This window comes from Ovis canadensis, chromosome 21, assembly GCF_042477335.2.
Source record: "Ovis canadensis isolate MfBH-ARS-UI-01 breed Bighorn chromosome 21, ARS-UI_OviCan_v2, whole genome shotgun sequence".
Lineage (NCBI taxonomy): Eukaryota > Metazoa > Chordata > Mammalia > Artiodactyla > Bovidae > Ovis > Ovis canadensis.
Window position 1 is genome coordinate 62,100,257 of NC_091265.1, and position 17,330 is coordinate 62,117,586.

General features: G+C 53.9%; 1 protein-coding gene across 2 annotated transcripts in view; it reads left to right on the forward strand.

Annotated features, from left to right (window-relative positions):
- Positions 1 to 17,330, forward strand: part of LRP5 (LDL receptor related protein 5) — a 123,231-nt gene that overhangs the window by 82,506 nt on the left and 23,395 nt on the right. For both annotated transcript variants that reach the window (XM_069565604.1, XM_069565605.1), the window contains exons 8-13: positions 134 to 350; positions 2,088 to 2,377; positions 4,946 to 5,172; positions 6,360 to 6,544; positions 11,718 to 12,041; positions 14,151 to 14,350. In XM_069565604.1, the coding sequence (XP_069421705.1) occupies positions 134 to 350; positions 2,088 to 2,377; positions 4,946 to 5,172; positions 6,360 to 6,544; positions 11,718 to 12,041; positions 14,151 to 14,350 (1,443 nt within the window). The remainder of the gene's footprint in view (positions 1 to 133; positions 351 to 2,087; positions 2,378 to 4,945; positions 5,173 to 6,359; positions 6,545 to 11,717; positions 12,042 to 14,150; positions 14,351 to 17,330) is intronic.

The window sequence follows — 17,330 nt, forward strand, 5'->3', positions numbered from 1 at the left end:
ATCACTGAAGACGTCATTCCTCCAGCTGCCTCAGTGACATGGTGCCCGGCCTGGCCAGATGCTGCTGGGGCCCATCCCGTTCCAGGCCGCTCAGGCCCGAGGCTGGCTCAGCCCCGTGTCTGCCATCCTGCAGGTGATCAATGTTGATGGGACCAAGCGGCGGACGCTCCTGGAGGACAAGCTCCCGCACATTTTCGGGTTCACGCTGCTGGGGGACTTCATCTACTGGACCGACTGGCAGCGGCGTAGCATCGAGCGTGTGCACAAGGTCAAGGCCAGCAGGGACGTCATCATCGACCAGCTGCCCGACCTGATGGGGCTCAAGGCCGCGAACGTGGCCAAGGTCGTCGGTGAGTCCGGTCAGCTTCCACCCGGGGGCCAGCCCTGCCACAGGCTGGTGGCTCCCCTTTGCCACAGGCAGCTGAGCTGGAGGCTGAAGCTGAGGGTGTACGTGCTGGGCTGGGGCACCTGCTCTGGGGCTGGACAGGGCAGGAGATGGTGACAATACCAGGACATGGGGTGGGGTATGGACCGGGCACAGTGAGTGGGCACGGCTGGCAGTAATTGCTCTCACGGTGGCTAACACTCGCCTACTGTGTGCCAGGCTCTGGCTAAGCATCTTAGTACAGCCCTCTACACTAATGACAAGGTGGCCCCATTCATACTGGGGCATACAAATGGGTGGCCGAGCTCAGGACTCACACCTGGGGCTGCCCCGACCTCATTGCTGGGCTGGGCTGAGATCGTTGTCCACTGTGACAGGCTGGACACCGTTCATCTAAAAGCTGGGATCTGCAGAAAGTTCCCTTAACACAATGACTTGTCTCTTTATGACTAGGATCCCCAGTGCAAGTCCACAAGCTGCACTGGGGACAGCAGTGACCAGCTGTGCTGGGGAGACAGAAGCGGGGATGGGACGGTGGGCTCTGTGGGGATAGGGACTCTGTCCCCACCTGGGATCCCGGTGCCTAGTCCTACACCTTCTCATCAGAGACAGTTAACCTTCGCTGGAGGGAGGGACAGGGGACTGACCAGAGAGGCCCCAGGGCTTGCCCTCAAGTTGCTTCTGGTCCAGGGGGTGAGCTCTGCTGCCAGGCTGGTGAGTAGAGCTGAGATGTGAAAGTGATGCCTGGCTTTAAAATGCAAGGGAGGGCATTTGAGCATGGAATTTGGGGAGCAGGTGGGGGGCAGGGTCTGCCTGGAAGAAGGAACAGCTGAGCATGGGCCTGGAGGTGCGGCCTGAGGGGCGCTTGAGGGGTGGGGCGGGAACGGTGCACCCCTGTCTACAGGAGAGGCCTTTGGTCTCAGCCTGCCCTCCTGAGACCAGATGATGGAATCAACACACTTGGTTTACCAGCCGCCTTGGCAAGCATGCTCTTTATCTACGGCAGAGCGTGAGGCCCACCAGTGAATGGGTGTTTGAAAAGCAAAGAATAAAGCCTCAGAGATAAGAAATGTGATGCCTCCATGGGGGGTGATTTAAAGTTGAGAAATTGGGTCCCTTCCCACCTCTCTCTCTCTCTTTCTCTCTCTCTCGTCGGGATTTACTGAGAAAGATGGCAGAGAGGATTTCTTTTTTTAGCTGAAATATTTAACATGAAATTAAAGCCAATTTTAACAGCACTGCGGCAGAGTAAGTCTAACAGGCTGGCTCAAAATAAAATGTATGCTGACTACCGTCTGCTGGAATAAGAAACAGGCGCCTTGGGCCGTGCTGGGTGAATCTGAGATTTCGAGGCCGCTGAGAATGTCGGGGACTCAGAGGAGGAACCATCTGGGTGGTGACTTGGGCTGCAGTCTGGTTGGTCAGCAGGCAGGGAGGCCATGCCCAGTGGGCAAGGGGGAGCAGAGGGCGAGGCGTCCCCAGGCGGCCTTGAGGAGGGGGGCATTCAAGTGTGCAGGGAGGCCCGGGGCCCGGAACCTTGCTCCGTCCTGTCCTTGGGCCAAGGGGGACCTGGGTTTCCACCAACCCTACCTGCTGTCCCCTAGTGGTGCCTGGGGGAAATGAAGCCACATACAACCGGGGAGCCACTGCCCCCCCCCATTGCAGGGCCACTGGGGCCTAGAACCTGTGTCTTTCCGTCCAGGAACCAACCCGTGTGCGGACAGGAACGGGGGCTGCAGCCACCTGTGCTTCTTCACGCCCCGCGCCACCAAGTGCGGCTGCCCCATCGGCCTGGAGCTGCTGAGCGACATGAAGACCTGCATCGTGCCCGAGGCCTTCCTGGTGTTCACCAGCCGGGCCGCCATCCACCGGATCTCCCTGGACACCAACAACAACGACGTGGCCATCCCGCTCACGGGCGTCAAGGAGGCGTCTGCCCTGGACTTCGACGTGTCCAACAATCACATCTACTGGACCGATGTTAGCCTGAAGGTATGGCGGTGGGGTGTCCTGCTGTTCACCTCTCCTGTGAATACCTGCCGGCGATGGTATTGCCTCAGAGGCTTAAAGAAGGCTTCCTTTTTTTAATAGGGGGGCTTTCTTTTTTCTTTTTTGGGGGCCATACCATGTATGATCTTAGCTGTCCAGTCATGAGAGAGCACGATGCATGATCCCCCTGTGTTGGGAGCAGAGTGTTAACCCCTGGACCCCTGGGAAGTCCCTTAATGTATTTTTTTAATGATTTATTTCTCTGGCTGGGCCAGGACTTCGTTGTGCAAGCGGGATCTTTGGTCTCAGCGCGTGGGATCTAGCTCCCCGACCAGGGGTTGAACCCAGGCCCCCTGCATTGGGAGTGTGGAGTCTTAGCCCCTAGACCAACACAGAGTCCCAATAGTTTTGTTTTGTTTTTTTTAATTGAAGTTTAGTTGCTGTACAGCGTCAGTAGCGAGAGCACGGTATAGTGTTTGACCATTTTGAAAGCTTATACTCCATTTATTGCGACTGAAATTATTGGCTCTATGCCCCGTGTGGTCCAGTGTATCCGTGTAGCTTATTTTACACCTAATAGTTTGTACCTTTTACTCTCCTACCCTGATGTTGCCCCCTCTTCCCTCTCCCCATTGGCATCCACTGTGTCTGTGAGTCTGCTTCCTTTTTGTTATAGTCACTAGTTTGTTACAATTTTTAGATTCCCGGATAAGTGATACGCCACAGTATTTGTTTTTCTCTGACTTATGACAAAGTATAGTACCCTCCAAGTCTGTGCATGTTGTTACAGATGGCAAAATTTCATTCTTTTTTTATGGCTGAGTATAAAAAATTAAAACAACTCTAGGGAGTTCCTTGGTGGTCCAGTGGCTAGGACTCTGTGCCTCCACTTCAGGGGGCACAGTTTCTATCCCTGGGTTGGGGAACTAAGATCCCGCAAGCTGCAGGGTGCAGCTGAAAATAAAAGTTTTAAAAATTAAAACAAAAATTTAAAAAAATATTTATTATGGCTTGATTCAAACCAGTAGAACACTAGTGAACCCATGTTAATACCTAAGCATGAATGATTACAGTGAGCAGATCCGGTGGACACACAGGTGGCTATTTCTAGAGTGATTATGTATCCATGCGTCTTTTGCTTCACTCCACTCACTCCCTCACAAGGGCCCACTTACTTAACAAACTGTCTTTGTTCTGGGTGCTAATGTAAATATCCTGGATAAATACAGGAGAGCCTCCTTTATCTTCTCAAGTAGAGTTTGGCAAACTGGTCCTTGGGCCAGCCTCCTCATTTTGTCAGTAAAGTTCTATTGGAACAGTGGTGCCCATTTGCCTGTGGACCGTCCGCACCTGCTTTGTGCCGCTGTGGTTGCGTGCTGGTTCACTTCAGTCGTGTCTGACTCTTTACGACCCCAGGGACTGTAGCCCACCAGGCTCCTCTGTCCATGGGATTCTCCAGGCAAGAATACTGGAGTGGGTTGCCGTGCCCTCCAGGGGATCTTCCCGACCCAAGGGCGAACCTGCATCTCTTGTGTCTCCTGCGTTGGCAGGCGGGTTCTTTACCACTAGCGCCACCTGGGAAGCCACTAGGTCAGTGGCAAATCCATGGACCCTGTGATGCCTGAACTATTTACCAAAAACGTCCTCTAACCCCTGTTCTAAAGCACGGGACAACTGTAACGGTGTCATCACCTACCTTTTTTTCTACCATTGGTATTACATGGTTCATAAGGTTTTTTTTCTGATTTTAAAAATATTTTAAAAATATACAGAAAAAGTATAAAGAAAAAAATAAAACATCCACACCTCCATCATTTCAAGTCAGCCGCTGACGTCATTTCAGTGTGTTTCCTTGGATTTCCCCCTTTGTTAGTGTTTCTCTTAATCAGTCATATGCTTCATAGAATTCTGTATCCTGTGTTTTTTTAATTACATTATAACATATTTTGTCAAGCTATTACAGACTCTTTAACATAATTCTTTAAATGTGTAACTTATTCTACTGTGCATATATTTCTTAATCATTTTCCTTATTTTAAATGGCCGTCCAGTTTTTTTCCCAACTCTAAACCATACCACAGTAACAGATATCTCTGTGTATAAAGTCTCTTTGTATTTTCTTTCCTTTGAATAACATTTCAAGAGGAAGATTACTGGGTGAAAGATCCAACGATTTCTTTTTTAGGATGTAACTATTTTGAAGGGTCCTGAGACATGTATATATAATATAGCTTATATAATGATATATTATTTTATATTATGTGCTATTATATAATATGTTTACATAGTTAAAAAAGTATGTATCATATATATATATGTATATATATAGCCAAATTGTTTCTTTTAAAAAGGTTGTGTTTTAAAAGTTCCTGTAAAAACTCAAATGTTGAGGGGGAATAGATAGAAGAAATAAAAAGAATAGAAACTCAAATGTTGTGATCTGGCCCCTCATCAGTGGCTGGTCAGTTGCTGATAGTGGTTATGGTTAGCAGTCGCTCCAGCATCGCCTGGTAAGATGTCTGCCGAAACCCTGGTTCCTAACGGGTGGCCTCTCCTCCTCCCCGCTCCCAGACCATCAGCCGGGCCTTCATGAACGGGAGCTCCGTGGAGCACGTGATCGAGTTTGGCCTCGACTACCCAGAAGGCATGGCTGTCGACTGGATGGGCAAGAACCTCTACTGGGCAGACACTGGGACCAATAGGATCGAAGTGGCCCGGCTGGACGGGCAGTTCCGGCAGGTCCTCGTGTGGAGGGATCTAGACAACCCGCGGTCGCTGGCCCTGGACCCCACCAAAGGGTAAGGGCCACTTTGCCAGCCTGTGCGGCCATGCCCCCACCACCTCTCCACACCAGCCAGTGCAGTGATGCCCCGAGGCACACGGCTGCCCGCTGCCCGTCAGCGCCGCAGTTGAGAGTAGTAATGACCACTGTGAGCGTGGAGGTGGCTGGGACAAGCAGGATTCTTGGGGGGTCATCTGGTTCATTTCACAGTCGGGACACTGAGGCCCAGAGCAGAAGCAGGAAGGAAGGGAGGCCCCCGTATCAGGCACCACCACCTGGGCCCTCTCAGGGGAACCTCTCGTCAGAGCGCTCAGGGGCCTTGCCAGGGAGGGTGTCTTTGTACCTGATTTCACGGATGCAGAAACTGAGGCTCGGAGAAGCTCAGTGACTAAAGGTCATGTCAGTGGGCCAAGAAGTCCTGTCCAGACCCCTGTCCGGAGCTTCTCCTCCTGGCCTCGTGCAGCTGCTTGGCTGCAGATTAAACCCTCCCTTGCGAGGCACATGCTTTGATCTGTCAAGCAGCCTGGGGGCCCTGTCCTGGGGCCAGAGGGCTGGGCAGCGCGTTCCTCTGCCTGCAGCGCTCACACCTCACCCCGTAAAGCATCAGTGATGTGTAGGGAGCGCCCCAAACCTGGCCTGCTGCGTGCTGTTAGGGAAGGAAGATTTCTGCAAACAAAGGGAGAGGCCCAGATTTCAGTGAAAGAACCAGGAAGCGCAAGTCTGAGATGGAGGTGTCTTCCCCAGAGCTGCTGCTGAAGAGCCAGGAAAGAGGACCTTTGGTGGAGGTGGAGCCAAGTTCGAATCCCGGCCCTGCAAAGCCTGTTTGTCTCGGGGTCTTGTTTTCTTCTTTCTTTGAGGAAAGGGACTGTATGCCCTGATTGGCCCACATTCTCCTGTCCAGCCTACTTAGCATTTGTCCCTGAAACGGGGTCCCCGCCCGGAGGTCCTGGCACATGGCCACCACGTTTGTGCAGTATCAGGGCTTAGCTTGCAGGAGGGCTGCTGTGCAACCCCAGGAGCCAGGATCCAGTTCCGTGGCCACTCCTGGAGGGACAGTGGGCTGGGGGGGCTCCAGGTCTCCCCTCGTCCCTGCTTCCTATACGATGCCTTCAGCACGGCCCAGGAGATGGCGGCAGGCAGGCTTCCTGCCCTGACTCGGGGTGGACACGCTGACGGCACCCGCCCTGCTCCCGTGTCTTCCAGCTACATCTACTGGACTGAGTGGGGCGGCAAGCCCAGGATCGTGCGGGCCTTCATGGATGGGACCAACTGCATGACACTGGTGGACAAGGTGGGCCGGGCCAACGACCTCACCATCGACTACGCTGACCAGCGTCTCTACTGGACGGACCTGGACACCAACATGATCGAGTCGTCCAACATGCTGGGTGAGAGCCGGTGGGTCCTGCCGGGAGGGGGCGCCCCTGGTGGGGTGTCAGCCACCCTCAGCCCCCAAGGCACTGTGCCCTCGGGCTTGCAAGGTGTGGACGGGCCCCAAGTCCCGACCCACCCTGCCACCAGAGGTGTCCCTTTCTGCCGCTGCTGACGTTGCGTAGAGGCCCTGGTGCTGACAGCCGGGTCCAGACCAACCCAGGCCAGGATTCGAATCTGACCTGACGCCACAGAGCATAGGTTTCCAGTGATGGGGAAACTGAGGCCCTGGGAGATCACGGGACCTGTGTAAGGTCACCGAGCACTGCTCAGCCCCCAGGACCACATGCTCCCTCTCCATCCGACCCTGAATTCCTCCTGGGTACCAGGCATCGTTCTGGGGCCACTCAACACCCTGGGATGAGATTAAAAACAAAACCCAGGGCTTCCCTGGTGGTCCAGCGGTTAGGATTCCACCTGTTAATGCAAGGACACAGGTTCAGTCCCTGGTCAGGGAAGATTCCACGTGCTAGGGGATATCTAAGTCCCTGGGTGACTAAGCTCCTGCACCACAACTCCTGAAGCCCATGCCCTAGAGCTTGTGCTCCCAACAAGAGAAGGGAGTGCTCCCCATACACGGCAGCTAGAGAATGCCCACAGGCAGCAACAAAGACCCAGAGTAACTGAAAACACATAAATAAATAAAAAGCCAGGAAAAAAAAAAAAAACCCTTATTCCATATCACCTAGCTGTGAGGGCAGGATTGGAACCTAGAGCATGACTGGACTTCTTGGTGGTGGAGGGGGGTGGCTCTCTTGGGTGGTACCAGTTGGTGGAGCTACCCTGTGCGATTGAGAGAATTTGGCTGCCTTCCTTACCGCTGCTGCCGCCACCTGTGGTAGGCACAGTTGTGCCCACTTTACAGATGAGGAGACTGAGGCCTTGGTGGGCCAAACCGCTTGTCGCAGGTATTGTGTGAACAGAGCCAGGGCCAGAAGCTCTGTGTCCTGGTTTCTGCTCGCAGTGGGGCTGCACTCGCCCTGCACACTGACTGTCCTGGTTCGTGGGGCCCGGAGCGAGGCTTGACTGCATCTTCGAGGCCACCACGCTAGCCCCGCAGGGAGTTATAGAGGCTGGTGGCAGGTAGGAGACTTGTTGCAGCACAGCTGTGGTTGCCCGAAACAATTAAGCTCCCTGATTACCCCAGAGTGATGACACACTCAGAGGAAAGCCAGTGAAAGCCCTGGAAACCCGCCCAAGCCTGCAGGCCGAGGGCAGTGGGTGCATCCGGCCGGGCTGTTTGCTGCCGTGGCAGGTTTCCCGCTGAACAGCACAGATGTGTTCAGAGCGCTTGGTTAACAACAGGGGAGGCCCCCGTGGGAAGAGTGCCTCTGTGTAAGAGCTGAGTGTGGATTGTGAGCCTGGGTTTTGTTTTGTTTTTGTTTTTTTTTTTTTTCACTTTTTTCCTTTTTAAAAAAATCATTTTTAAAACATTATTTCAAATCGTGCCATAGATGATTTCCGTTCCGCTTCCTCCTGCTCCCACATAGGAGGAGCATGTCCACACGTCTCTGATTTGTTTTCATGGGCTTCATTGTTTTAAAAACTATTTATTTGGCTGTATGGGGTCTTAGCTGTGGCACGGAGGATCTTCCTTCAATCTCTAGTTGCAGCACGCAAACTCTTAGCTGTGGCATGTGGGATCTAGTTCCCGGATCAGGGATTGAACCCCGGTCCCCTGCATTGGGAACGCGGAGTCTTAGCCCCTGGACCACCAGGAAGATTCCCATCATTGGCATCATTTTTACCGTAAAATAGAGCATATGTGTATATGGGTTCTGCAGTGACTCAGCGGTAAAGAATCCGCCTGCAATGCAGGAGACGCAGTTTCGATCCCTGGGTTGGGAAGATCCCCTGGAGGAGGAAATGGCAACCCGCTCCAGTATTCTTGCCTGGAAAAAATCCCATGGACAGAGGAGCCTGACAGGCTATAGTCCACGGGGGTCACAAAGAGGTGGACACAACGGAGTGACTCGGCGTGCACACAGAGCTTATGTGAGGCGTTCGCACAACACACACTTTGCCGGGGGAAGACTTAGGACCCCACACCGGGGTCGAGGTCGAGTGTCCCCAGGCCCTGCACGTGCTCTCTCCCTCCTCTGGGGCTCAGCCCCCCTCTGCGCCCTTTCCACCAGTCGGCCCTGAGCCTGCCTATTGCCGCTGTAGCCCCAGCAGCTGCCCACAGGCGTGTGTGTTCTGCACGTGGCTGCCCGGTGGTCAGACCCTGGTTCATTTGACAAGTCCTCTGCTGCTGGCGTTAGCCTGAGCAGCCGTATCCCCAGATGGGGTCAGTGGGCTACAAGCAAGGTGTGAGCCTGGCCCCCTCCCTTCCGGGGGCTGCTGCCTGGGCCCAGTGCCTTTTCCATCTTCTGGAGGCTGCCTGCCTCCTTGCCTCGTGGCCCCTTCCTCCAACTTCAAAGCCAGCTGTAGCGACCAGCCCCTCTCACTGTCCTGTTCTCTCTACCCTTGTGTTTACACCGGGTGTCCTGGGATAATCCAGGATCATCTCTGCAGTTCAGAATCTTTAATTTAGTCACACCTGCAAAGCCCCTGGCCATGTAAGGCATGATGTTCACAAATCCTGGAGATTAGAATGTGGACCTCTTTGGAGAAGAGGGAGTGAGTGAGTGAAAGTCGCTCAGTCGGGTCCAACTCTTTGTGACCCCATGGACTGTACAGCCCATGGAATTCTCCAGGCCAGAATACTGGAGTGGGTGGCCTTTCCCTTCTCCAGGGGATCTTCCCAAGCCAGGGATCGAACCTAGGTCTCCCACATTGCAGGAGGATTCTTTGCCAGCTGAGCCACCTGGGAAGCCCAAGAATACTGGAGTGGGTAGCCTATCCCTTCTCCAGAGGATCTTTCCTACCTAGGAATTGAACCGGGGTCTCCTGCATTGCAGGCAGATTCTTTACCAACTCATCTATGAGGGAAGCCCTGGAGAATAGGGATTAGAGTGTTATTCTGCTCATAACTTCTTGTTGTTCAGTTGCTGAGTCATGTCTGAATCTTTGTGACCCAATGGATTGCAGCACTCCAGGCTTCCCTTCCTTCTGTCTCCCAGGGTTTGTTCATATTCATGTCCATTGAGTAGGTATTGCTGTCTATCTCAGCCTCTGCCACCCCCTTCTCCTTTGGCCTTCAGTCTTTCCCAGCGTCAGGGTCTTTTCCAATGAGTCCCACCTGGTTCCTCTGTCCATGGAATTCCCCAGGCGAGGATACTGGAGTGGGGGGCTTCCCAGGCGGCTCCATGGTAAAGAATCTGCCTGCCAACGCAGGAGACACGGGTTCCAACCCTGGTCTGGGAAGATCCCACATGCCTCGGAAAAACTAAGCTCATGAACCACAACCGTTGAGCCTGTGCTCTAAAGCCCACGGGCCGCGACTGCTGAACCCTCGAGCCTGTGCTCGGCAGCAAGAGAAGCCGCTGCAGTGAGTTTCTCCTGCATCGCCCCTGCTAGAGATGCCCGGGCAGTGAGAGAAAAGCTGAGAAAACAGCTAGAGAAAAGCCCAGGCAGCAGCGAAGGCCCAGCACAGCCGAAACCAGGTAAACAAATAAAAGGAATCCCGGACTGGGCAGCGGCTCTCTTCTCCACGAGACCCTCCCGGCCCGGGACTGAACCCGGGTCTCCTGCACTGCACGTGGCTTTCACCAAGCACTTACTTTGTGCTGGCCTTCTGACCATTCTACGTGCATTCTACATGATCCCACTGAATATTCATCACAATGATAATCACAGACCTCGCTGGTTCTTTTTTATCATAATTTATTGCAGTTAAGTATCACAGATACCCATGAGGACACTTCGTTTTTCAGTTCCTCAGACTGCACTGGCTCTTTGTTGAAGCATGAGGGATCTTTAGTTGCGGCCTCCCTGGTAGCTCACTGGTAAAGAATCTGCCTGCAATTTGGGAGACCTGGTTCGATGCCTGGGTCGGGAAGATCCTCTGGAGAAGGGAAAGGCTACCCACTCCAGTATTCATGGGCTTCCCTGGTGGCTCAGACAGTAAAGACTCTGCCCACAATGTGGGAGACCTGGGTTCAGTCCCTGGCTTAGGGCAATCCCCTGGAGAAGGGAAAGGCTACCCATTCCAGTATTCTGGCCTGGAGAATTCCATGGACAGCATAGTCTATGGGGTCGCAAAGAGTCAGACACGACTGAGCAGCTTTCACTTGCACTTTGTGACGTCTAGTTCCCTGACCAGGGATTGAACCCAGGCCCCCTGCATTGGGAATGCAGTCTTAACCGCTGGACCGCCAGGGAAGTCGTGAGGGCACTCTGGAGAATGCTCACATTGCAGATGGGGAGACTGAGGGTCAAGGAGCTTATACAGATTGCCCGAGGTCATGTGATCAGTGGAGGAGCAAGGGGACCCAGGCTGACTCCAGAGCCTGGTTCCCATCCCTGTGGTAGACGGCTAGGCAGAAGGTTTAATTTAAAAGATTCTATTGACATGCAGGGAACTGAGGTTCTGCAAGCCTCATGATGTGGCCAAGATAAAGTAAAATATTTTCTGACATACAAATACAGTCAAGTGCCAAAAAGTGGTCAGGTTGGAGAACTTTTACATACTGATACGTGCATATCCATAGGAGCATCAACACAGGCTGGGCAGCTGCCGTGCAGATCAAAGCGAGGACGTTTCCAGCCCCCGAAAGGCTCTTAGTCAGTCTTAGCCCATCCGGGCTCACCGCTGCACTGACGTCTGTCTACATGCTCTAGTTGTACCGTTCTGGAACTTTCTATCACTGACCGTACGGCGTGTGCTCGTCAGCATCTGGCCTCTTTCTATCTAATGACTAAGATTCTGTTTTGCGCTGCGTCATTTCCACGGCCTGAAGATTGTACCATGTCTGTTAGGCCCGTCCTGCTGTTTGGGTTGCTTCCTGCTGTGGCTGTCACACACAGTCACCGCTGCGCACAGTCTCATCTGTGTCGTGTCGGGGAACGCTCTCGTGCAGCGGGAGGGGAGTTGCCTGCCCTCAGGGTAGGCGCACATCCAGGCTCAGTGGGCCCTGCCGGTTTCCCAGAGTGCTCGCACGCTCTACCAGCCCGACGCAGGTGGCCAGGCTGTGGGTTGGCGCCCGTGCAGGGCCCTGGCTGACGCCGCGCCCCCGTGTCTCCGCGCAGGTCAGGAGCGGGTCGTGATTGCGGATGACCTCCCGCACCCCTTCGGCCTGACCCAGTACAGCGATTACATCTACTGGACAGATTGGAACCTGCACAGCATTGAGCGGGCCGACAAGACCAGCGGCCGGAACCGCACCCTGATCCAGGGCCACCTGGACTTCGTGATGGACATCCTGGTGTTCCACTCCTCCCGCCAGGACGGCCTCAACGACTGCGCGCGCAGCAACGGGCAGTGCGGCCAGCTGTGCCTCGCCGTCCCCAGCGGCCACCGCTGCAGCTGTGCCTCGCATTACACCCTGGACCCCAGCAGCCGCAACTGCAGCCGTAAGTGCCTCGCTCTCCCCCTGCCCCTCACTCCCACACGAGATCCGCCTGCCTCTGACAGGTAAGGCAGAGAGAAGCGTCTTATCTGGGGTGCACGTGGGCAGTTGGGCAGGTTGTGCACTGCACATAAGCATGATGTTACCTGGAGGCTCGGGCTGGATAGAAGCCCTGTTGCTTCATCAAGATGTGATTGGATGGGCCAAGCCCTCACCTGACACGTCCCAGGGGAGGCTCTCTGGCTGTGAAAAACAGTCTCTGTCACTTAGAGATTTGGGCACTGTTCCAAATGCTTTTTACGGCACTTAATCCTCCAGTCTTGGAGAAGGAAATGGCAGCCCACTCCAGTATTCACAGAGGAGCCTGGTGGGCTGCTGTCCATGGGGTCGCACAGAGTCGGACACGACTGATGCGGCTTTAGCAGCAGCAGCAGCAATCCTCCAGTCTATGGAATAGGCAACATCACTGTCCCCATTTCACAGACAAGGACCCTGAGCACAGAGACACGTAGTTACCCACCCAAGGCCACACAGCAGTGAGACTTGGAACCAGGTCTGAATCCAGGCAGGCTGGCTCCAGAGTCCCCGTCCTGACCCCTTACTGCCAGCCTCACGTCCACTTGTGTGATCCTCACACTGACTCTCTAAACGAAGCCAGCCTTTTTTCTTTCATTCCGGTACTCAGAAAAGTGAGGTTCAGAGAAGGTTCAGAGAGCTGGAGCATGACTTCCCCACAGCCCACAGGGAGAACAGACGTGTCCTGTTGGCAGGCTTTTCTCCTGTGACATCACCAGAGCGCTGGTTAGAACTCGGCCTCTGAGCAGCTGTAGACGGTTTACAAAGCTCTTTGTTACCAGGGGCCTTGTGTGAGCTCCTCGCGGCCCTGGGCGTTGGGAGGGCTGGGCGTCCACGGTCCAAAAGTGTGGATGAGGGACCCACAGCCTCGAAGGGCGGAGGCTTGGTGGCAGTCCTCGGCGGGTACATGATGGGCCTGGGGCCGCAGCTGGGACTCCCCACTCCTGGGCTCCCTTTGGTCCTGTTGTCCAATTTCTTGGGGGGGCCATAACCTCGAAGAGTCAAATGGAGGTGCAGGTCATCCACCCCCCAGAGGGGATGTGAGCTGGGTGCCGGCTCCCACGGCTGCAGACCCAGGGCCATGATTGGCTCCCACGGCTGCAGACCCAGGGCCATGATTGGATTCACGTGGCGCAGCCATAGCTCTGACAGTGGCCTGTGCACATTCTGGGTCCTGACAGCCCCGAGGAGCACCCCCTCCTGGTCTCACTGTTGACACGGTTTTCGGCTGTTCCCTGGAGCTCATAGAAGCTCCTGAAGATTCCCACAGTCACCAGAGCATCTCACACACTTGACAGTCTGAGGCTCACTGCCTTTCCCTCCTTCCGACTTAAGTCTTGATAATCTAAAAAGAAATGGAGGCCTTCCCTGGCAGTCCAATGGCTAAGACTTTGCCTTCTGGTGCAGGGGGTGTGAATCAGTTGGGGGGGTAGGATCCCAAGTGCCTCTTGGCCAAGAAAACCAAACGTAAAACAGAAGCAGTATTGTAACAAATTTAATAAAGTCTTTAAAAATGGTCAACATCAAAAAAAAGGTGTTTTTTTTTTGTTTTGTTTTGTTTTTTAATGAGGGGCTTCCCTTGTGGTCCAATGGCTAAGACTCTGCTTTCCTGATGCTTAGGGCCTAGGTTAGACCCCTGGTCAGGGCACTAGTCCCACATGCATCAACTAAGAGTGTGCATGCTGGAACTGAAGGTCCTGCACGCCTCAACGAAGGTCTGGTGTGCTGCAACGAAAACCCGGCACAGCCAAGTAAATGTTTTTTCAAAAAGAAATGAATATCTAGTTTTCAAATAACACATACACTTATAATAAAATACTGAAACGACAGAGACACGTGTAACATGGAGAGTCAAATCCCTCATAGTTCCCCCGCCCCCACCAAGAATCGACTGTGTCTTCCCAGCCGTTTTCCACGTCCATCTCATAGGTACACACACGGACCTACTTTTTATCATAGCATGCGACGCCATCCTCCCCAGCCCCTCTCTCTTTGGCTCTGACACTGACCGGCGGCCCCTCTGTCTGCCCCCCTCCAGCGCCTACCACCTTCCTGCTGTTCAGCCAGAAGTGTGCCATCAGTCGCATGATTCCTGACGACCAGCACAGCCCGGACCTCATCCTGCCGCTGCACGGCCTGCGCAACGTCAAGGCCATCGACTACGACCCACTGGACAAGTTCATCTACTGGGTGGACGGGCGCCAGAACATCAAACGAGCCAAGGACGACGGGACCCAGGCAAGTGTGCCTGTTGGGAGTGCTGGAGTATGGAGGGGCGGCCGGCGGGGTGCACTTCCACAAGGAGCTGGCCCTGGCTGCTTCCAGGCCACCGCCACCCCCTTTTCTTAGCTGAGGGGGTGCCGGGGAGCACAGTGGGCGGTAGGTGATGATCTGGGCCCCAGTTATGTCCTTGTGGGGTGTCAGGCTGAGTCATGTGAAACCCTGAGATGATGACTCTATGTAGAAACTGGATTTTGCAGTTGTTTACAGAGTGCTGGTGGATGTCAAACCCCATGGGGTCTTTTTTTTTTTCCCCCTTTCCACAGTGGTTTTGTACAAGGACAGTTGGTATTGGTTATTCTAGGTTTACTTTTTATTTCAGAGGAGTTGTATACAGTCATTTCTGCTATGAAGCAGTATGTATGTTTCTGAAAATCACCACACGGTGTAAAATGGTGCAGAACAGACCCCAGGGTTGATGGGGCGGGGTGGGGGACAGGAACACAGCTCTCAAAACTCCATCAACGACAAACTAAGCAAGAGAGGAACCTGGAGATGCAGGGGCCCCGCCCTGCCCCTTAAATGGTTCAATACGTAAATGCTACAGCAGATACGGCCCTTGACCTTTCAGAGACCTGAAGTTGGCTGAGGAGATGGGAGCTGGAGGGCTGCGGCTTGTGGGTTTTGGTGGAACTGTGGAAGGAGGGTGGTCTGAGACGGGACGCAACGTTGAAACCCCCGCATGGATGGTTTGGCTCCTGGTGCTTGGGGTCTGAGGGGGCGCTGGAGGTGTGTATTCACTCACCCCTGCTTAGCACGGTGCCAGGTGCGTGCTCTGCCCTTACTAGTGTTTCTCCTGGGTGGAGTTGTGCAAACCTGAAAACCACACTCTGCTGGGTTGTCCCTGATACATCACAGCGTGGGAGCGGAGGCGCGGTTTCCAGACCTGAGTCTAGCAGAGCTGACTGCTTTCCTGGTGTTTGTGACCCAGGCCAGGAAGGACGTTGTCGCTGCCGCCTCCGGGCTCATCCGGCGTATCCAGCCGTGTGACAGGGAACTGTGGCCAGAACCCCAGTAGGACACGCCTGCCTGGCCATGCCAGTTTCAAAAGGCTCCTTTCACAAAAGAGAACCCAGCCGTCTCTTTCTCGATCAAGTAGTCGCTGGAATAGCTTATGTCATCATGGGGGAGTCTTGGCACTATCATGATAGCAAGGCTGTTTTGTGTCAGGAGGGATTTTCAGAAGATCTTCCTGTCTGTAATGTTAAGTGTTTCTGTTCCCTGCCTCAAACTGGGTACCAGGGCTGCCTGTACAGCTGGGCAGCACGAAATATGTCATCCAGCAACAAGGTCAGGTTAACCGTCCTTTGACTGTGTCTGTCCTTGGTGCGTGGGAGAAGCTCCAGCTATCCCCAGATGGGAGCAGAGCCTGGGGAAGATGATGGGAATGGATTTCTTTCATCTCTCTCCGGGCTCAGGTGACAGTGAGTTTGAGTCCTTTGGAGAAGTGTTAATTGATGGACTGTGGCTTCCCTGCTGAGAAAGTTGCTGGGTGAAAATTGCCTTCAAGTCTCAGGGAGAGGCGTTCTTTTGCATTCTTTTATGGTGTCTGCAAAAGTGGGGGAGGACTTTGAAGAATAAGGCCCTTTTAAGAGCACTTAATCTAGAGAACATTCATTTCCCTCCCTACTGAACTCCGTTTTCCTGTGGCTTTGATTATCTGGAGCATCACCCCCACCCCAAGGACGGTGTTGTTCATTGTTAGTTGCATGCCCAGGTGTGTCTGACTCTTTGTGGCCCCATGGACTGTAGCCCACCAGGCTCCTGTGTCCATTGAATCCTCTAGGCAAGAATACTGCAGTGGGTGACCCAAGGATTGAACCTGCGTCTCTTGCGTCTCCTACACTGACGGGCGGATTCTTTTACCACAAGTGCCGCCGGGGAAGCTCATTATTATCTACTCAGCTTTCGTTTTTCTACTCAGTATTTTATGCTTTCATTGTGGTAAACATACATTGCATAAAATGTACCATTTTAGCCATTTTTAAGTGTACGGCTCTGTGACATTAAGTACATTCACACTGTTGAACAGCCGTCACCACTGCCTGTCTCTGACGACAGTCTGTCCCTGTTAACACTAACTCTCCACCCCCCTCGTCCTCCCCCGTCCCCGGCACCCACCATCCTGGTTTCTGTCTCTCTGAATCCGACAGCCCTTAGGTCCTGCATATAGTTAGAACCGCGCGATCGATGTCTGTCCTTTTGTGACTGGCTGATTTCACTGATTACAGTGACCTTGAGGTTCATCATGGCAGGTATCGGAATTTTCTTCCTCTTTAAGCCTGAATAATATCGCACTGCGTGTACAGAACACGCTTTGCTTATCCGTCCACCCACCAGTGGACACGGGCTGCATCCGCTTTGGGGCCACTTGGTTACGGGCCACCCTGTACTGTGAGGGGGCGGGCTGTTGATGGCGACGTTGAGTTGGCTTCTGTTAAGACCTTTGACGCTGGCACTGTGCTGTTCCTTACGTTAAAGCCGGAGTTCGGGCTTTATGAAACCGGCCGGCCGTGTAAGGTTGGTCTCCTCATTCCTGTCTGCCCGGGGAGGGACGTGGGCACTGTGTTATTTACACCGTGCCCTTTTCTCCCCTGGTTGTTCCGATGAGTGTGTGCCCGGCCCCCACATACCCACCCTTCACGGGGAGCCTGACTCTGGCCAGGGCTGGCTGGAATCTTGCTTTACTCCCAGGCCGTCAGCTACACTCATTTGTGGTCTTTGGCCACAGAGCTCCGTGGCTCCTGAGAGAGGAAGGTGCTGGTTGGAGTTGATGCTTGCTTTCCAGGATGTGGATGTTGTTGCCTGCAGAAATGCAAGTGGCACGCTTCTAGCTGCCCAGCAGGGCCGGACCAGAGGCTGCCGGGTGTGGAGGGCTGGGAGGGTGGGGGGTTCCTCTCCAGCTGGGTCCTAGAGGCTGGGCCTGGGGAAGGGGGCT